This window comes from Erithacus rubecula (assembly GCF_903797595.1).
Source record: "Erithacus rubecula genome assembly, chromosome: 28".
Lineage (NCBI taxonomy): Eukaryota > Metazoa > Chordata > Aves > Passeriformes > Muscicapidae > Erithacus > Erithacus rubecula.
The window spans coordinates 1,145,864-1,166,425 of record NC_136680.1 but is presented as its reverse complement, the minus strand read 5'-3'; the positions used below and the strand labels follow the sequence as shown (position 1 = coordinate 1,166,425).

The 20,562-nt window shown below is 52.1% G+C and overlaps 1 protein-coding gene across 1 annotated transcript; it reads right to left on the bottom strand.

Moving 5' to 3' along the window:
• Positions 1-904: 904 nt before the first annotated feature.
• DUS3L (dihydrouridine synthase 3 like) lies at positions 905-8,421 on the bottom strand. Its single transcript, XM_079328121.1, has 13 exons — positions 8,368-8,421; positions 7,827-8,121; positions 5,603-6,682; positions 5,195-5,236; positions 4,955-5,107; positions 4,747-4,863; positions 4,365-4,430; positions 4,185-4,295; positions 3,157-3,253; positions 1,919-1,994; positions 1,450-1,638; positions 1,243-1,371; positions 905-1,068 (listed from the first exon to the last, which is right to left on the bottom strand). The coding sequence occupies exons 1-13, from the start codon at positions 8,400-8,402 to the stop codon at positions 996-998; spliced, it is 2,463 nt and encodes an 820-aa protein (XP_079184247.1). The 5' UTR covers positions 8,403-8,421; the 3' UTR covers positions 905-995.
• Between the last annotated feature and the right edge of the window lie 12,141 nt (positions 8,422-20,562).

Here is a 20,562-nt window from a genome sequence, read left to right as displayed (position 1 = left end):
TACCGAGGCACAGGAGGCCGCCATGACAGTTACCGAGGCACAGGGCGCCGCCATGACACCTACCGAGGCACAGGGCGCCGCCATGACACCTACCGGGGCAGCAGCTCGCCCGGGGGCTCAGCTGGGATCACATCACGGCTCCCCCCACTCTGCTGGTGGCATTTGTGTCCCCCAGGTGTGGGGATGCTGCTGAGACGCTCCAGGCTGTCCCCAGAGCCTTCAGAATTCTTTGAGAAGCTTCTCTTTGGAGCTGGAACATCAGCTCTGTGGCATTTTGCTTTGGTGGGGTTTTGGATGCTGCTGGTCCTTGCCCTGGGAATTTGTCCCTCCCAAGAATATCCTGGTGGGATGTTCCCAGAGATGTGGGACAGTTCTGGCTGGGAGCTGGAGGCAGAGATCCCCTCACTAATGGGTGTTTGTTTGCCAGGATTGATTTTAAATTATTTTTCCTGTTTTTAAGGCAGAGTTTTCCCTAGGTTTTTCCAGATGTTTTACCCAATAACCCCTGGAATTCTGCCACTTTTGGGGTGTTCCAGTGCAACTTTTGGCAATGTGGGGCACATTTTCTGTTTGATTCTGAGGGGATTTTTCATTTCTTGGTGTGAATTTTCTGGTTTGTTAGGCTCAATTTTTCCTGATGCTTTTCCCAGCAGTCCTTGACATTTTGGCAGAGTTTAGGTGTTTTAGTATGGATTTCAGGACTTTTTGGACCATTTTTTGTGTGATTTCCAGGCTTTTGGGGCCATTTTAAGTCACATTTCCTCTGGATATTTTATCCACTCACTTGGCCAGTTTTTTCCTCAGAAATCTGTGGAATCTCACCAGATTTTGGGGCCATTTGTGGATTTTTAATGCAGATGTTACAGATGTGGGGAGTAAGGCAAAAACAAACTCAGCAGCTTCTAAAACCATCAGCTTTATTCCAGCTGCCAGAGCAGCCCTGCTCCTGCTCCAGCCCATCCAAACTCCTGCTGCAGGACAGGGCCTGGCCAGCTCTATCTGTAGGAATTGGCTTTGTGCTTTGGCAGGAAGGTGAAGCTGGGTGGGACAGGGCCCAGGAGCAGCTCACTGGGAGAAAGAATCAATGGCAGAATTAACTCAGAGACCTTAAACTCATCCAGTGTCACAGGCAGGGACACCTCCCATCACCCCAGGGTTCAGTCCCCAGCTGTCACACAACCCTGTGGCTCTACAGGAGGCTCTGCCACATCTCTTTTTTTCAATTGAAATGAGATTTATTACCTTATTTTGATCCAATCATCCACGTTCTGGCTGGCCATGAGGGTCTCCAGGTAGTCCCTGCCCAGGTAATAGGGTGGCCTCTCATTGATTCTCTGAGGTAGATGTTCCAATAACCCAACTGGAATGTACCTGGAATAAAATGAAAAGTGACATCAGTGAGTGTTAGGGATTCATGAATTATTGCTCCTGCAGGCTGGGCAGCATTACCTGCACAGGAAGGAGAGCCATTCCAGCAGGAATTTCCTGGTTTTCTCCACTCCCTGAGTGTCTGAGCCCCAGTGCTCCAGGCCATAGTTGGTGAAGTCCTTGAGGATGTCAAATCTCTCACTGGAGGAGATATCCCAGTGTCTCTGCTCCTTGATTTCAGTGAAAAGCCAGGGTTTGATCAGTGCCCCTCTGCAGCCAGCAAAAGAAAAGGGATTGTTATTCCCACCACTGATGCTCTTGAGACACTTTCCAGCACTGATCTCCCAGCCAATTCTCCTTTAAATCTCCTTTTCCATTCCAACAAGAAGTTCCAACTGCTACAAATTGATTTTACCCATTTTCAAAGTGGTTTCACTGAGAGGAAATTCCACTTTGGGTTTGTTTAGGGATTTTTTTTTCTTTTTTTTTTTTTTTTTCCCTCTTTTTGAACCACCAGAGCTCAGGAGTGAAGGGAAACACAGACACTTGCCTTGCAATCATGATTCCAGAAACTCCCATCTGCATGGCTCGATTTGCATCTTCATAGGACAAAATATCCCCATTTCCTGCCCAGAAAGGAGGGAGAAGGCAGAGGTCAAAGTGATCTGTGAGGACAAGTCAAAGTGAGCTAATCCAGGCATGGGATAAAATTCAAAATGGACACAATGTCCAAGAGCCAGATGGTCCAAAGAGGCTCCTGCTTTGGATTCCCAGGGATGTGTCTCTGATGGATGTTCCCTTACATGGAAAAAAAGGAGTTTTCTCCTCTTTTCTCTTTCACTCTCAGCTTGTTTCCCTGAAGGGATTTTGTGCCACAGGGGTAAGAAAACACCTTTAAATCCTGAGTGATTTGTGTTCCTTCCCTCTGGCACATCAGCAGCACCAGGGATGCTCCAACCTTTTTCCCATCCTTGGGAACTTGGGGGGTTTTTCCCCATTTTTGAAGGAATTTGAAACAAAATGTGTAAGAGCCTAAAATGAGGGATGGGAACTCCAGGCTGGGCTCTTTAAAATGCTGATTATTGAATTTAAAATGCTGTTTATTGTATTTAAAATGCTGTTTATTGTATTTAAAATGCTGTTTATTGTATTAATTCAAATTATTGTATTAATTTCAAATTATAATAATTTAGAGGGAAGGGTTTATATTCTACATTTCAGAGAGGAGTTTCTGCCTTTATTGTCAGACACCTGTCCTTCACACCAGGACACACCCAAACCATGCCATGATTTTGTGATTCTGGCTCTGTCAATCCCTCCCTGGAGCTGCTCTGAACCATTCCTGGAGGAGCTGCCAGTCCCAGACCCTCCCCAGCCCATCCCTGGTGTTTGGGGGCTGCAGAGAGGCACAGCCGAGAGAACAAAAAAAGACTCCTTGAAGGAGGAAATGGATGTTTCTCCTGCTGCCTCCTCCAGGTTTGGAGAGCTCTGAGCAGAGCTGATATCTCTCATTTCCCACTTTATTCCCCCTCCTGGAAAATGGAAAAAGCTCCAAACAGCTCTGGCTCCACACTGTGCTGCTGTTTGGGGTTTTCTCTCCCAGCTTGGGGGATGGAGATACTCTGAAAATGTGTCACGGGCAAAGAAGTTATTTCAGCTATTAAAAACTCCTTCAAGGCCAGGCTGGATGGAGCTTGGGAGGTGTCACTGCACACTCCCAAGAGGAGTTGGTGCCTTTCTTTCTGGCTGGAGGTGCCAGGACAGCAGGAGAGGGGGTGCCCCACGTACCGAAGAGCAGCATGGGGCGGGCGAGGCGCGCGCAGGCGGCGATGTAATCCCAGTCTGCACTCCGGGTGTACCTCTGCTCCCGGGACCTCCCGTGCAGCTGTGGAGACACCAGGGACACCCTGCTGCCAGGGACAGGGGGCAGCCACAGCAGGATGGGGAAAGGAGCCTTGCCAGTGGCTCTGGGCTCACCATCGGGGTTGATCTTGGGGCTGCGGGTGCTGGGAGAGGGATTTTTTTGGGATCCGTATCTGGGTTTGGTGCTGGATTTACAGAGGTGGATGTTTTTGGGGTGTCCCCAGGGAATGCAGCATGGGACAGAATTAATCCCCTCTCAAAGAGCTGATCCCACATTCCCAGCTCCTAACTGAGAGAAATTTCTGATTCAGAGCATTGCAAAAACTATCTGTGGCTCCTGAGAGAAATTTCTGCTCCAGAGCATTGCAGGAACCATCTGTGGCTCCTATCTGGGAGAAACTTCTGCTCCAGAGCAATGCAGGAACCATCTGTGGCTCCTATCTGGGAGAAACTTCTGCTCCAGAGCAATGCAAGAACCATCTGTGGCTCCTAACTGGGAGAAATTTCTGCTCCAGAGCATTGCAGGAACCATCTGTGGCTCCTAACTGGGAGAAATTTCTGCTCCAGAGCATTGCAGGAACCATCTGTGCTCCTATCTGGGAGAAACTTCTGCTCCAGAGCAATGCAGGAACCATCTGTGGCTCCCCCATCCCTGGAAGGGTCCAAGGCCAGGCTGGACAGGGATTGGAGCACAGAATCATAGTGGAATCACAGAAATCACAGTGGAAATTGTCCCATGGCCCATGGTAGGATGGGATCAGCTTTAAGGTCCCTTTCCAAACCATTCTGGGATTCCATGATGATGGACCCAAGGCTCAGGAGCAGGCAGGAAAATACCCTCTGCACCTGAATTCTCCTCTTATGTATTTATTTTAGCAGAGGACACTGCAAGGCAGGGGAAGGTCACCCCCATGTGATGTCCAGGCCACCAGCCCCACCCGTGTGCCCCGTACCGTGACCAGCGCCGCTCCCCACTCCCGGATCCTGGGGATGATCTTGTGAGCCACGTTCACCTTTTCCTGCACCCCAGTCCTAATCTTCACTGTCAGTGGGACATCCAGCACCTGCAGAGGTGGGAAGGTGAGGCCAGGCAGGACTGGGCTGCAGCTCAGCTCCAGGTGCTCTGAACTCACCGAGTTCATCCCGCGGACGATCTGCTCGAACTTGTTGGAGCGAGTCATCAGAGCACAGCCTCCTCCCTGAGGGACACAACATGGCACACTCAGGGCTTTCCTCACACTGGACACTCCTTGGAGCTGCTCAGGTTAAGCTTGGAGCATCTCAAAGTTTGGACAAAGTGGATTCTTTAACCAAAAAAAAACTCCAGAGTGTTTTTCCCTCCCAGATCCCGCCACCGTTCCCTGCTCCTTGAGCAGCTTATTCCCCTTCTCCTTGAGATCTACTGCTCATAAATGAACTGGGAGCTCTGGATCAGAATGGAAAGAACAATCAGGCAGCAGGGGATGAGGGAGAAAACAAAGATTCATGGAAAGAAAAGGCACTACAACTTCTCACCTTCTTGTAGACCAGGTCAATGGGACACCCGACGTTGATGTCCACAAAATCCACGTTGATCGTCCTGTTGAGGAGCTCTGCACACTTGGTCATGGTGTCTGGAAAAGCTCCCTCCAGCTGCCAAAGGCAAACAGCTTCCCTGAGTTCCAGGGGCAGCTTTTCCCCTGGGAAGTGAGTTGTGGGTGGGTTAGGGGGTGGTGACACCCACCTGCACCCCGAAGATGTCCTCGGTGTGGTGGCGCTTGAGCAGAGCCCACTCGGAGGACTGGCCCTGCAGCAGGTTGGTGCACACAGCCATCTCCCCACAGGTGACATCTGCCCCAAAACCTTTGCAGATCCTTCTGAAAGGGAGGTTCCCACACTGCCAGGCACAGCAGGGACAGGGATTGTGAGATCTGCTCTGTTCCAGCTGTGAGTTTTGGCACAGGGATGGAGTTGATCAACCTACCGTGGTCAGAGGAGCCAGGTAGAGCTTGCCTTGGATCTCCAGCTGGAAAACAGGGATGGAGGCTCAGGTTAGCAGAGCTGCAATGGTTTTTGTGGAATCACAGAATGGTTTGGCTTGGAATGGACCTTAAGGATCCAATTCTATGCCTCACATGAGCAGCAACACCTTCCACTATCCCAGGGTGCTTCAAGCCCTGTCCAGCCCAGCCTTGGACACTTCCAGGGATGAGGCAGCCACAGCTTTTCTGGGAATTCCATCCCAGCCCCTCCCCACCCTCACAGGGAGGAATTCCTGCCACATGTAAGCAATGCCCTGCCTGCCTCTCCCAGCTAAAGCATCTCCAAGGGGTTTCTCTTCCATCTTTCCATGCAAAATCTCCACCATGGGACCAGGACACAAGGGACTCACCTTCTTCTTCTCACACGGCCGCAGCTTCACGATGTCTTCATCTGTCAGTGGGCCCAGGGTTGGGATGGAGGGAGCACCCCCAGCCCCTTGGGAATTTGGCAGGGCCTCAGGTTTGGGAGCACCCTCTGCCCCTTGGGAATTTGGCAGGGCCTCAGGTTTGGGAGCACCCTCTGCCCCTTGGGAATTTGGCAGGGTCTCAGGTTTGGGAGCACCCTCTGCCCCTTGGGAATTTGGCAGGGTCTCAGGTTTGGGAGCACCCTCTGCCCCTTGGGAATTTGGCAGGGTCTCAGGTTTGGGATCATCCCCAGCCCTTAGGGAACTCTGTAGGGTCTCAGGTTTGGGATCACCCTCAGCCCCTTGGGAATTTGGCAGGGTCTCAGGTTTGGGAGCACCCTCTGCCCCTTGGGAACTCTGTAGGGTCTCAGGTTTGGGATCACACTCAGCCCCTCTGGAGCTCTGCAGGGTCTCAGGTTTGGGATCACCCTCAGCCCCTTGGGAACTCTGTAGGGTCTCAGGTTTGGGATCATCCCCACCCCTTAGGGAACTCTGTAGGGTCTCAGATTTGGGATCATCTTCAGCCCCTTGGGAATTTGGCAGGGTCTCAGGTTTGGGATCATCCCCAGCCCTTTGGGAGTTTTGCAAGGCCTCAGATTTGGGATCATCTCCCTGCTCCTGCAGTTCTCCCAGGCCCTCCTGAGCTGCAGCACAGTTGGAACCCCCCTCTGTGGATCCCCCCTCAGCTTTTCCTCCCTTCCCACCACGAATCCCACGCAGAAACTCCTCAGCCTTGTGAAAACTGAACTTCCTCTTGCGCAGCTGCTGCTGGAGCTCCTTGGACAGACTGTTCCTCACCAGCACCTTCCCTTCCCACTGCTGAGCCAGGGCAGCATTCACCACGTTCTGGTGGCCATCCCCGAGGTGGCACTGGCCAAAGCGGCAGGTGAGGCCGTAGGGGCAGCGGCCGAAGGTGTCGAAGAGGACGCAGCGCTGGCCCAGATCCGCCGGCTTGGCCGCCAGGTACCGGGACACGTCGTGCAGGAACCGGCAGCGCGGCCCCAGGGGACACTGCCCGGCACAGCCCTGGGGACACAGACAGCTCAGGGGACAGGACACAGCCCTGGGGACAGCACAGAGCCCTGGGGACACTGCCCGGCACAGCCCTGGGGACACAGACAGCTCAGGGGACAGGACAGAGCCCTGGGGACAGCACACAGCTCTGGGGACAGCACAGAGCTATGGGGACACACACAGCCCTGGGGACACTGCCCGCCACTGCCCTGGGGACACAGACAGCTCAGGGGACAGGACAGAGCTCTGGGGACACTGCCCGGCACTGCCCTGGGGACACAGACAGCTCAGGGGACAGGACAGAGCCCTGGGGACAGCACAGAGCCCTGGGGACACTGCCCGGCACTGCCCTGGGGACACAGACAGCTCAGGGGACAGGACAGAGCTCTGGGGACACTGCCCGGCACAGCCCTGGGGACACAGACAGCTCAGGGGACAGGACAGAGCCCTGGGGACAGCACAGAGCCCTGGGGACACTGCCCGGCACTGCCCTGGGGACACAGACAGCTCAGGGGACAGGACACAGCTCTGGGGACAGCACAGAGCTATGAGGACAGCACACAGCTCTGGGGACAGCACAGAGCTCTGGGGACACAGACACGGCTCTGGGGACAGCACAGAGCTCTGGGGACAGCACAGAGCTCTGGGGACACAGACACGGCTCTGGGGACAGCACACAGCTCTGGGGACAGCACAGAGCCCTGGGGACACAGACACGGCTCTGGGGACAGCACAGAGCTCTGGGGACAGCACAGAGCTCTGGGGACAGCACACAGCTCTGGGGACACACACAGCAGGGCTGGGGGGCAGCAGCACAGCTCTGGGTGGGTCTAGGCAGGTGAGGGAGGGTGAGGTTGCTCCCAGGGTTGTGCTGCAGGAGGGTGGGGATTTGCTGTGGTAATCAGATGATGCCAGCTGGTTTTTATGGAGTTCCACATGGGTTTGGGTTGGGAACAACTATAAATCCCATTCAGTCCCTCCCACAGGGACACCTTGTACTGTCCCAAGGTGTTCAACCTGGCCTTGGACACTTCCAGGCACCAGGGGCAGCCACAGCTGCTCTGGGCACCCTGTGCCAGAGCCTCCCCACCCTCCAGGGATGGATTCCTCCCCAAAACGCCACCAAAGCCAGGCAGGGCAGGGCCCTGTGTCACACCTGTGTCACCGAGGGGCACAGCCTGCTCTGCTCGTAGCAGCTGGGTTTCATGCAGGGGCGGCTCTTGTTCTGCCCCCGGGCTCTCTTCTTCTCCGGGCGCTCCTTCTCCTCGTCTCCACCATTCCTTTGGCTTTCCCCGTCCTGCCCGAGCTCCTCTGCCTTCACCCTCTTGGCTGGGGGTTCACTCTGGGCATCGCTGACCTGCTCCTCTTCCTCCTTCTCCTCCTTTTCCTTCTTCTCCCCCTCGCCCCCTGCCCGCAGGTAGGCGTGGAACTGCTCCTTGGAGGTGAGGAACCTGCGGGGAAAGGGGGAAAAAGGGGGGAGGAGAGGGTGTTAAGGGGCAGGGCGTGGAATGGGGGGTTTGGAGAGGTGGGGAACGCACCGGGGGTGATGAAGGGACAGGTACCAGTGTGGTTATGGAGGCACCGGGGGGGTTATGAAGGCACCGGGCAGGTACCGGGGGGCTTATGAAGGCACCGAGCCCGTTCCAGGGGGGCTCAGGAGGGGTCGGGCAGCACCGAGGCCCCGATCCCGCACTCACCGGGCTCGAACCGGCGCCACGCCGGGCGCCGCCATGCTGCCGCGCGCGGCGATGACGTCAGCGGCGGGGGCGGGAGGGGAAGGCACGTGACCGGGCGCGCGCGTGGCGGGCGGTATAAAAAGGCCTCGCGGGGGCGCGGCCCCCTCAGAGCGGCGGGAGCCGCGGCAGAGTGCGTTTGTGTGTGTGTCGCTTTTTACACTCCCTGAGGCCGATTTGGGGGATGTTCACAGCCCCTCGTGGGTGTCACGCTTGCCTAAGCAGGAAAGGAAGCCCATTGTAGCCAGGAGAAGTGTCGTCCCTTGTGGCAGCTCCTTAAAGCTTCTCTTCGGGGACAGCTGGGTGTGAGGGGGTCACAGCTGCTGGCCTAAGCCTGGCCCCTGAGGGTGATCCCCTCAGGGAATCCCCTCACCCCTGTCATCACTCTTTTTAATTTAAAACTAAACAGCATCGTGTCAGCCAGCCACAGTTTCACTTCACCTTTTCTTCAATGGTTTCTTTTATTTTTGGGGGTGTCTGCCTCTCCCTCCTCCTCACAGCTATCGGGGGAGAGGATGGAGCTCTACAGAGATGCAGGATGTTTGGCATATATATATATATTTTTTTTAGTCATTTTAGGGTTGTTTTAAGCAGTAAATGCAAGGACTGAAGGGATGAACCAGCCTTTGCTCATGAGCTGCCTGGAGCGTTCAGGCTGCCCTTGCCTTCGTTCCGTGGGTGGAAATTTGGGCTGAAAACCAAATCAACGCGTCAAGCCTGGTGTGTTTGACCTTTTCTCCCTCCCCTGTCGCTGCCACGAGTTCCCTGTGCCTGTGCCAGTCCTTACACCCTCTCCTGGTCCACATTCCCTGTGTGATCCTGATGTGTGAGCAGGAAAAATTCCATCCTGATGGGCTGATGTCTCGTGGGTGACGTGTTTGGAGCCCTCCTGGATGACGTTTCCTTGGCCTGGGGTGCTGAGAGGGTGAAAAAAAGGCTGTGAAATCCAAGTGAAGCAAGATCTGGGCCCCATCTTTCCCATCCCACGCCCTGTGCTGGATCCAAAGGGGTTTTTTAGCTGGGTTAAAACCATCCACGAGGCTGGACGTGGGGTTAACCTGCTCTGTGCATGTACCCACGAGGACACAGCTTCACTCGTGGGTTTAATCCTAATTTAGGAGCTGCTGGAACCTCTGGAAGAGCGACTGCTCATGATGTTGGGGAATTACCACGGTGCTGATATTATTTATGGGCGCTGCAGAGTTATGTGTGCACGTGGGGCTGGAATTCTGGTGTTTTCTTGTTTCAGCTCTCTTCTTTCCAGGTGCTCCACCAGAAGCAGCTTTTGGGAGGAGCTGGGAGCTCCTGCTGCTGCCAAGGATGGGCAGGTTGCTGTGGGAAGAGCTTTGGGCTGATTGGGTATTAATTAGTTCTGGAGTGAAACAGGAGGAATGCAAAATGCTATTTTAAGCTTCAGCTTGGCTGGGGGAAGGAAGGAAGGGAGGAAAGGAGGCTCTGGGGATGAATGAAGTGATTTCACTGCTGTTTTTGTGGGTAAGCCCAAAGTCAGAGCGCTTTGGGCTGGCTGCACCCGGCTGAGGTCAGGCTTTAGCATCTAATCCCTGCTCAGGGCTCTGCCTCGGCAGCTTTACGAGGCTGAGCCTTGGATCAGCTTCCCAACAAAGCTTTTCCCGGGCTGGACAGAGCTTGGAGCAACCTGCTGTGGTGGAAGATTGTCCTTGGCTGTCCAGGGGTGGGAATGGATGAGCTTTGAGGTCTCTTCCAACCCAAACCATTCCATGACTCTCTGCTGGGTTTGCAGAGGTGCTGGATTTTGTCTCCTTGGTCTTTTCACCCCTTCAGGTCATGCTGAGGTTGGAAGAGGAGCTGGATAAATGTAGGGTGAATACAGAGCTTGGAAGGTCAGAGCTGTCACTCCCACATCCTCCAGCAGCACTGAAGCAGCTCCAGAGAAAACCAATACCCACGAACTCACTGGGAAAGGCCCAGGCAGGAAAAAGGGAAAGGTTGATTACAGGAAAGTGGGATATAGATACAGGCAGAGCTAAGTCAGGAAAAGTTCAGCCCCTTCAAGGTCCAAGTTAAACATGTATTAACGAACCTGCCCCTTCCACAGGCTCCCACACAAAAGTCGGATGTGTCAAGCCCCAGGGTCTGGCTACCACGCCTGGAATTAGCCAAAAAAATGAGGCTCAGGAGAGAGATTCAGGCTGGTGACACTCATGGAGCTGTGCTGAGTGTTGTGACAAGCTGGTGCCAGCGGGGAGGATGCCCCAGGTGTGGGGTTGGGAAGGTGATGGAGCTGGGAGGGAACCTCTGGGTCCTGTCCTGCTCAGAGCAGATCCATTCCTCATGTGTTGTCTCCCCTTTTATCCAGTCTCATTTCAGCAGCACAGCTTCCAGCCTCCTGCAGAGGAGACTATTCCAACCGCTCATAAATCTCCTATCAGGAAGCTGTTTCCAAGATTAAAGCTTTAAACGTTTCCCCTCTCTGGTTTCACGTCCCAGCTCCCAATTCCCTCCCTGCTGTAATCAGCAGCTCCATCCCCTCCATCTGGACAGGCTGGGCTCTCTGTGCCTCACACCGAGCTCTGCCTGCTCCAGGGAAACCTGTGCTGGAGCAATTTGGAATTGGGGTGTGCACCTCCAAAGCTTGGAAAGCTGTTCCAGGCTTTGTGTCATGGAGTTTGGAAAGCTCTTGCTGCTGCAGGTCCCTCCTGGCTGGTTTCAGAGCTGGCTCAGCGTTTGGAGGAGATAAAGGTCATGATCTGGGCAAGGTCTGAGCGGGGCTGGAGCTCGGGGGGAGTCACATCACTGGCAGTGCTCCTTCCCAGGGATGGGATAATTATCCCAGGCCTTGGACTGGTGGTGTGTGGGCAGGGAAAAGCAGGGAGCAGGGAAAGGTAGGGAAAGGCTGGGAAAAGGGAAAGGCATGAGACAGGGAAAGCAGGGAAAGGCAGGGAAAAGCAGGGAACAGGGAAAGGCAGGGAAAAGCAGGGAACAGGGAAAGCACGGGACAAAGAAAAGCAGGGAAAGAGGGAAAGACACAGGACAGGGAAAGATGGAAAGAGGGAAGAGCAGGGAACAGGGAAAGACAGGGAAGAGCAGGGAAAGGCACAGAACAGGGAAAGGCAGGGAAAAGCACAGGACAGGGAAGGGCAGGGAAAAGCAGGGAACAGGGAAAGCATGGGACAAAGAAAAGCAGGGAAAGAGGGAAAGACAGGGCAGGGAAAGGCAGGGAAACAGGGAGAGCATGGGACAAGGAAAAGCAGGAAAAGGTAGGGAAAAGCAAGGAAGAGCAGGGAAGAACAGAGAAGAGAAGGGAAGAGCAGGGAGCAGGGAAAGGCAGGGAAGAGCAGGGAAAAGAAGGGAAAGAGCAGGGAGAGCAGGGAGCAGGGAAAGGCAGGGAGCAGGGAGAGCAGGGAAAGGCAGGGAACAGGGAAAGGCAGGGAGCAGAGGGAGCAGGGAAAGGCAGGGAAAAGAAGGGAAGAGCAGGGAGCAGGGAAAGGCAGGGAGCAGAGGGAGCAAGGAAAGGCAGGGAGCAGGGAAAGGCAGGGAGCAGGGAGAGCAGGGAGAGCAGGAGCCATCTGGGCTCCCGTGGGAGTGCTGGGAACACTGTGGGATCCCGGGGCTCTTGGCTGTGGCACTCAGCCCTTTGTTGGGAAAGCTTGGAGGAGACCCCAAACCTTTTCATCAGACCCTAAAATTAGAGACAACCCAAGGCCCCAGTCCTGGGAGAGGCGGATCCCTTGGCAGAGGCTGCTGTGCTGATGGAAGAGGCAGGATGTGGCTTTTCCCAGTGCCCTGGGCATGGAAACAGGGGGAAAGTCCCAATTCTCCACTGGGGGCATCTCTCACCAGCCTTTGTCCCTGTCAGCCTTCATCACCCTCAGCCCTGCTGTTCCCAGGGCTGGTTTGGGGCAGTTCCACGGGAGGAACATTTTCTTTTTGGCCTCTGCTGTCACCTGAGGTCACCCCGACCCCTTTCCATGCAGGTTTCCTAATCATGGCTCAGCCTGTTGGGAATGAGGGGAGTTGAGGATCTGGACAGGAAAGGTGCTTGCCTTCAACACTTGATCTGGCTTCTTCTAATGCCCTGTGTGCCTCCAGATAAAATCCCATGTGCGTTTTTAATTTTTATTTTTACACGAGAAAGCAACACTGAAATTTCCTCCTGACATTTAACTCACTCAGTCAGTGACAAACCGAACAAACATTCCGTTTTTGCTGGGACAAAAGCTCCAAGATCCTGCTGGGACTAAAATGTTTCATCATTTCCGAAGTAAAATGTTTCAGTTAAAAAAAAAAATAAAATGAGAACAACAACTAAAAAACGACACGTTTCAATGTTTTTCTAATTATTTTCTCCACTTTGGCTGGAGCTATTTGTCAAATCTGGCCTGGCTTCTCATTTAGCTTTGGAACCTTCCAAAACTGCTATTTTGGGCAATTTTCCTGTTGCTGATGAATAAATTTGATCCCTGGCCTGTGTTTTTGTTCATTCCAGGTGTTTTCTGGGGTGTCTCACAGGTGGATGGAGATTGGTGCCACCCTTGTGGTGCCATGGGCAGGGACACCTTCCACCATTCCAGGCTGCTCCAGCCTGGCTTTGGGCACTGCCAGGGGTCCAGGGGAATTCCATTCCAGGCAGGAATTCCATCCCAAAATCCCATCTAACCCTCCCCTGTTGCAGTGGGAAGCCATTCCCTGTCCCTCCATCCCATCTCCAAAATCTCTCTCCACATTTCTTGTGGCTCCTCCTTGCACTGGAAAGTCACAATTAGGTGACTCTGGAGCTTTTCCAGGTTGGATAATCCAATTTTTTTTTTTTTTTCCCTACTGCTCCATCCCTCTGATCATCCTGGTGTCTCCTCTGGACATTTCCAGCAGCTCCACATCCTCTTTGTGCTGGGGCAGCTCTGCAGGTGAGATCTCACCTGAGCAGAATCACAACAAATAAACCTCCCCACATTTTAATTTAGCTCTGGGGAAAAAGAAACCAAAAAAAACCCCTGGGTGCTATTTTTATCCAGAGCCCTCCCTAACACCGGATTTTTGCAGACTAAGTGTAGATTGCTTTTTTCTTCCTCCTCCTGACTAGGAGGTGGAGAGGACTGGTGCAATGTCATCTAAACTTGGAGCAGCTCAGGAGGCTTTGCAAAATAAAAACCATCCCAATTTTTTTTTTTTTTTTTCCTGGATGAGGCTGGGCCAGTTTTCCATCCTGTCTTTGTTCAGGAAGAATCACCCTTAAAAGATCCTTAACAATGGATGTTGAGGATTTCTGTGGGAGACACTCGTGGGGCTGTGACCTTGCTGGTGGGGGGGATTCATATTCAGGTGGTTTAATTTGTGTTCTGCCCCTCTGGGCTGTTCCTGCAGCCTCAGGGGGTTGTGCTGTGCACTGACCTGCATCCAGAGCATCAGCTCAGCCAGGATCTGTCACTTCCATCCTAGCTCAGTGACAAAAGAGGCAGCTGTCCCTGTTCTGTGCAAATCTGTGGGAAAAGAGGCAAGGGAGGAGGTGCTGCTGTCCCTGGAGATGGCACAAGGCAGGGAGTGACCCAGCTCAGCTTTATCAGCCCTGATAAAGATCCTGGGGGATCTTTGGGGTGTTCATGCAGGACAAACCATCCCCTCTGTGCTCTCACAGCTCTGCTGGGGCTCTCAGAGGGTGAAGGAGCAGTTTTTCCTTTTTCCAAGCAGACTTTGGGATGTGGGAGGTGCAGGGGAAGCAGAGAAGCTTTGGCTGGGCTGGGGATTGGGATGTGAGCAGCTCCAGCAGGACTCGGTGTCACTGCAGCCTCCTCACTCCCCTTCCTGAGCTGGAAAAGTCCCTCCCCAGCCCTTTCTCCCCCTGTGTCCCCAGATCCCTTCTCAGCAGGGTCTAATGCACTTGCTTTCTAGGCTGGCTTAATTCTGCCATGAGATTACATCTGTGTGTGTGGGTGCAGCAGCTCCCTCCCCCTGCTGAGTCCCAGCTCCTTCCAGCAGCGTTTGGCAGAGAGGAAATGTCTCAAACCCACTGAATTCCTCCAGAATTGGGGTTGATTGAGGGGCTGGGTTTGTGTCCCCTCTGGGGGGGGTTTTTGGGAAGTGATTAGTGGTGTGTGAGGATGTGGCAGCTGTAGGTCATCACCCCATAAGGGTTTTCCTGCTCCCAGCAGAGCAGAGGACAGATTCCACATCCCAAATTGTCCTGTCACTCCAGACCCTTGTCCAAAGTGTATTTCCATGGGTTTTTTTTTTTGTTGTTCCCTTCAGGGCCACAATGAGGCCACCCCAGAGTTCTCCAGGATGAACAATTCCACCTCTCCCAGCCTCTCCTTATAGGAGAGATGCTCCATCCCTCTAATCCTCCTCTGGCCTTGCTCCAACAGGTCTGTGTCCCCAAAAAACACCCTGAACTGGGTCAGGGAAGGGCAGCCAGAGCTGTCTGTGCTCATTTTCATCTGCAGGGATGGAAACCCAGCCCTTTCCAGAGCTCCAGGAGCCTTTGGGCAGCACAGGCACAGGGCTGGGGTCTGATCCTTCCCCACTCAGGATATTCCATGATGGAGTTCTAAAAACAGGTGGCAGCTTTCCCAAAGATTTCATTTAAGGATTGTGATGCTCTTTCCTGGTTAAACACAGGATCTTGGTCTCCTAACCACGACTGTTCAAAATCTCCCTGTTCCCTCTCCTTGCCCTGCCCCAGAGGTTTTTGTCTCTCTGAGTCTCTCCCCGCAGCTGCTTTCTCTGCAGATCATCAATATCCATGTTTTTCATCAGCAGCTCCGCGGGAAAGAGCCCTGGGAGCGCAGAGAGGGGTCCGGCTGGGGAAATCCTCCGCTCGGGGGTCAGGGAGGCGAGTGCTTGCCACGAGAGGGGGATGCGAGCCCGCGGAGGGAGGGCAAGCGCGGGGCATGGGGCGGCTCGGGTTTGCCAGGGGTGGTTCGGGATTTGCCAGGGATGGTTCAGGGTTTGCCAGGGGTGGTTCGGGGTTTATGGCTCAGGGTTTGCCAGGGGTGGTTCAGGGTTTGCCAGGGGTGGTTCGGGGTTTATGGCTCAGGATTTGCCAGGGGTGGTTCGGGGTTTGCCAGGGGTGGTTCGGGGTTTATGGCTCAGGGTTTATGGCTCAGGGTTTGCCAGAGATGGTTCAGGGTTTGCCAGGGGTGGTTCGGGGTTTATGGCTCAGGGTTTGCCAGGAATGGTTCAGGGTTTGCCAGGGGTGGTTCGGGGTTTGCCAGGGGTGGTTCGGGGTTTATTCAGGGTTTGCCAGAGATAGTTCAGGGTTTATGGGTCAGGGTTTGCCAGAGATGGCTCAGGGTTTGCCAGGGATGGTTCAGGGTTTGCCAGGGGTGGTTCAGGGTTTATTCAGGGTTTGCCAGAGATAGTTCAGGGTTTGCCAGGCGTGGTTCAGGGTTTATGGCTCAGGATTTGCCAGAGATAGTTCAGGGTTTGCCAGGCGTGGTTCGGGGTTTATGGCTCAGGGTTTGCCAGAGATGGTTCAGGGTTTGCCAGGAGCGATTTAGGGTTTGTTCAGGATTTGCCAGAGGTGGCTCAGGGTTTATGGCTCAGGGTTTGCCAGGGATGGTTTAAAGCTTGCCAGAGATGGTTCAGGATTTGCCAGGGACGTTTCAGGGTTTATGGTTTGCCAGAGATGGCTCAGGGATTGCCAGAGATGGCTCAGGGATTGCCAGAGATGGTTCAGGGTTTGCCAGGGATGGTTTAGGGTTTGTTCAGGGTTTGCCAGGGATGGTTCAGGGTTTATGGTTCAGGATTTGCCAGGGATGGCTCAGGATTTGCCAGGCGTGGTTCAGGGTTTATGGCTCAGGATTTGCCAGGAGTGCTTCAGGGTTTGCCAGGGGTGGTTTAGGGTTTGTTCAGGGTTTGCCAGGAATGGTTCAGGGTTTGCCAGGGATGGTTTAGGGTTTGCCAGGAATGGTTCAGGGTTTGTTCAGGATTTGCCAGGAGTGGTTCAGGGTTTGTTCAGGGTTTGTTCAGGGTTTGCCAGGAGTGTTTCGGGGTTTGTTCAGGGTTAGTTCAGGGTTTGCCAGGGATGGTTCAGGGTTTGTTCAGGGTTTGTTCAGGGTTTGCCAGGGGTGGCTCAGGTGGGATCTGAGCTCCCCTGGCCAGGGACCAGCTCAGCCCTCAGGGATTTGCTCCCAGCTGAGCTGCTGTGGAGGAGCTGAAGCAGAAGGGATTGTCCTGCAGTCTGGGCAGGGGATGTGTGCACACCCCCTGCTCCTTGGGCTGCTCAAAAACATCATTTTCCTGGGCTATATCTGTGTTTTCTTCATTTAGCTCTATTTTCCACATGTATCTGTGTTTTCTGATGTATCTGTATTTTCTGATGTATCTGTGCTTTCTACATGTTTCTATATTTTCTGCATATATCTGTATTTTCTACATGTATTTATATTTTCTGATATATCTATATTTTCTTCATATATCTATATTTTCTAAATATATCTGTATTTTCTGTGTATCTCTGTTTTTTCCCCAGGATCTGATGCAACTCTTTGTGATTGTGCTTGCACAAAACCGGTTTGAGGAGCTCATCTGGCTCATCCTAATTGGTTTTTTTCCCCCCTTTTCCAGCTCAGGAACATTTCTTTCCCAGGTATTTGCTTGAGCATGTTTTGTCCTGGGGTCTGAGCAAGCCTGGCTGGGAATTATCTCAACTATTCTCTGTTACTGTGACATCAAAAACCCAAATTTCTCCTGCTGGGTGATCTCCAGGTCAGCAAGGCAGATCCATGTACAGAACATTTGGAGAAATTGTTTGATTTCAGCTTGAACTCAGACTGGTAATGGAGAGAACTGGAGTTATTTTTTTGTTTTCATTTTCTTTTTTTTTTTTTTTTTTTTTTTTTTTTTTTTTTTTTTTTGGTGTGTGTGTGTGTGTGATTATTTTTTTTTTTTTTTTTTTTTTTTTTAATGTGTTTTCTCTGTTGATTTCTTCCATTATTTCACATGCAAAGAATAAAATGCCCAAGCAAGAGCTTGGATGTTCAAATATCCCCCTGTGTGGAATATTCCCCCCACATCAATGCAGGAGAGGAAAAAAATACAGAAAAACAAAACATCACCTTTTTTTTGTTTGTTTGTTTTTTGTTTTTTGAGGGGGAAAATCCTTTCACATTCACCAGGCTTGAAATTTTCAACTCAGTTCTCTAACTGAGGCCTGTTATTTACCTTTATAAACCAATTTTTTTAATTCAACCAACCCCTTAATATCAAGGCTGGCTCCAGGGAGGGATCCATGGGATCCAAATCCAACTTTTCTCATTTTGTGTTTTTTTTTTCTCCTTGGGATTTGAAACAGGTTCTGGGTCTGTGGAGTCACTGCTGTGCAGTTGCAGTTGAATTCTTGTGTGAAATATCCTTTCTGCTGCAGGGAGATTAAGAATAATCCCCACTCCCCATCCATCAAACTTAATTAGGGCCATTTCCTAACGAGCCTTTGGACAGCTCAGGGAAGACTGAGCACCTTGTCATCACTTCCAGGAGGGACAAGAACCCAAAATCCTCCTGCAGGGCTGCAGGGTGGGCTGAAAAATCCCAACAAACAGCAGGAATCCCAAAAAATCTGCTCAAAAAAGCAGAAAATCTCCAGATTTAAGGGGAAATCAGGTTCTCAGTGATATTTTGCTCAGTGCTCTGCTCCTGACCTGTTTTTCTGCCTCTCAGAATCTGGGAGATCCTGGGCAGCTCTTCCCATGTTTTTTGGGGTTTTTTTGTGGTTTTTTTTTTTTTTTCTCTGAAGAGAAATTTGGTTTATTTTTCCAGAGAAAGGTTTTGTTTTTAAGAAGATGTCAATTGAAATCGAATCTGAATCTGTTCCAGGGAGGCTGTTGGTTGGATGAGTGTCTGGATTTATTTATTTTATTAGCATTTGTTAGTTTTTACATTGTTTTGGCGTCCCTCAGGTCCCATCCCAAGGAAAACACCGAGGGGAGGGGTTAAGCTAAAGCAACTGTCTTTTGAAATGTCCATTAATTCTCCATTTATAAAAGGGACTTTTTTTCCAGAGGTCACAATCCAGACGTGTCCCAGTTATCCTGGTCAGTTGTTCCTCACTCTCTGATGCAGTACCTTGACAAAATGTCCTGGATTTGACTTTGGTTTTTTTGTTGGGTTTTTTTTTGGTTTGGTTTTTTTTTTTTTTTTTTTTTTCTTTTTTTTTTTTTTTTTTTTTTTTTTTGGGGGGGGGGTGGGTTTTTTGTTTTTGGTTTTTTTTTTTGGTGGGTTTTTATTTTTTTGTTTGTTTGTTCTCCTATGATTTAGTGTTTCCTGGGTTTAGGCTGTATTTGCATTGATTTGAGCACTTTGTGCCACCTCTGTTCCCAAACAGCCCCTCAACCTGGACAATTATCAACTTATCCTTCAAATTTTCCTCCATGTATTATTTTTTTTTTTTCCTCAGGATACATTTTAGTGATCCTGACTTCCCTGCTTGCCTTTGCTGTGCTGGAACTCCGACCTGGCACAGCCCTAATTACCAAGGGCTGAGATTTGTAATTCCTGGCACAGAAACAGCTTTAATGGATTGGTTCAGTCCCTTTTTTATCAGCCTTTCCAGCCTGCCTCTTATCTCATTCCTTTGGGAGATGGGATTAAAGAGGAGGGAGACAGAAACCCCGGAGCTGGGGTGGATCGATCCAGATCCATCAGGGAGAGATTGCAGGGATGGGATGGGATGGAGCTGCCCTGGAGCAGCAGCTCAGGGACTCAGGAATGTGTCCCAGCGGTCAGAGAACCTGCTGGGCTGGGTGAAAGTCGAGCACACTTGGCCTCCTGCACACCCAACACTCGTCCTGACTCAGCTCTGGGGTGAATTTCTTGGCTGGGTGAAGATTCCCCAGTTTTCCCGGAGTCTCTCAGTGCTCTGCTCTCCCTCGGGGTGTGTGGGACATGCTGGTCTGGGGGCTCAGGATAGAGCTGCAGGGGAGAGGGGAATGAGCTGCTGGAGCAATCAGGATGCTCAGTCTGGAAACTTCTCTGAGGTTCCCAAGGGGTGGAGAACAGGTCTTGTGGGAGCAGGTTTTTCTGCAGCAATCCCAGGACAATCACCTTTTCCCTGAATGCTGCCAAGCTCCTGCTGCATCCTCCTTCTTATTTTTATCCTGATCCTTGTTGGCAGAAGGGGAGGATGTGCTCAGGGCAGGGTTTGGAGGAGATTTTTGTCTTCCTGGGGGCACAGAACCATCCACTGACACTTGGTGTGCTTTGGGGAATTTTCTTGCAGCAGCATTTTCTTGAACCCACTTGACACCCACTGAGGAATTTCTGTGGCATGGCTGCTCTCCAGCCAGGAGTGAAGATGCAGCTCCTTGGTCCCAGTTTTCCTTTAATCCAGCTCTTCCCCTTCTGCCTGGAGGCTCTGAAGGGCACCCAGGACTCTGCTGGGGACCCACCTCTGCCATCCATCATTTATTTCTCCACACCCTTTCCCAGGTTTCCCCTTCCCACTAAAAACCTGAGAACGACTTTCTCTTCACCTGGCACCGGGCACAGATCTCTGCTCATTCTCTCTCTCTCTTCCCTCTCCCTTCCCCTAATTCCCTCCTTTAATTTGCCTTTGCTTATTTTGAATACAAAGCTCCTCCATCGCAGTGTTTATAGTTCACAAAGCCTCGGGCCCATTGCTTATTCTCCTTCTTACATCCCTGCTTAACTGCCTTGGCTCCCTGTGCCCTTTCCCTGCTTCCAGAGCAGCCAGGATGAATCCCAGTCCCTGTCCCCAGCTGTCTGCCTGCATAGTTCCCATATCCCAGGAATCCTGTTCCCAGACACTGCACTGCCTCACTCACAAACCCTTCTCTTTCTCATCCCTCCAAAATTCCTTTCCCTGGACTCAGCTTCTCTCACGAGCCTCCCAAGCTCAGCACAGCCTTGAGGAAGGTCCCTGTCACCTGCAGGATTCCCAGGATATTCCTGGAGTGGGGATTTCGGTGCTCTGGGAGCTGTGGAGGTGCTGCCTGGCACCTCCTGGGTTTATCTCAGCATGAAAATGCCATCAGCTTGTTTTGGGAGCAATTCACTTCTCCATATCAGCCTCGCTCATGGTTTCCCTTCAGCTCTTCCCAAAATAGGTCCAAAGCACAAATGGCCCGTTCCCACCTCGCCAGGGGTGTGGTGAGGAGCAAGTGCTGGCTGCATCCCAGCTCTGCTCCTGGACCAGGGTGGGGCTTTGCACAGAGTTTTCTTTTG

Coding starts and splice junctions, on each gene's coding strand:
- DUS3L (XM_079328121.1), bottom strand. CDS start 8,402: ATGGCGGCGCCCGGCGTGGCGCCGGTTCGAGCCCG. Junction 4,296..4,364: donor TCGTCCGCGGGATGAACTCG/GTGAGTTCAGAG, acceptor CCACCTCTGCAG/GTGCTGGATGTCCCACTGAC. Junction 1,995..3,156: donor CCGCCCCATGCTGCTCTTCG/GTACGTGGGGCA, acceptor CTTTCTGGGCAG/GAAATGGGGATATTTTGTCC.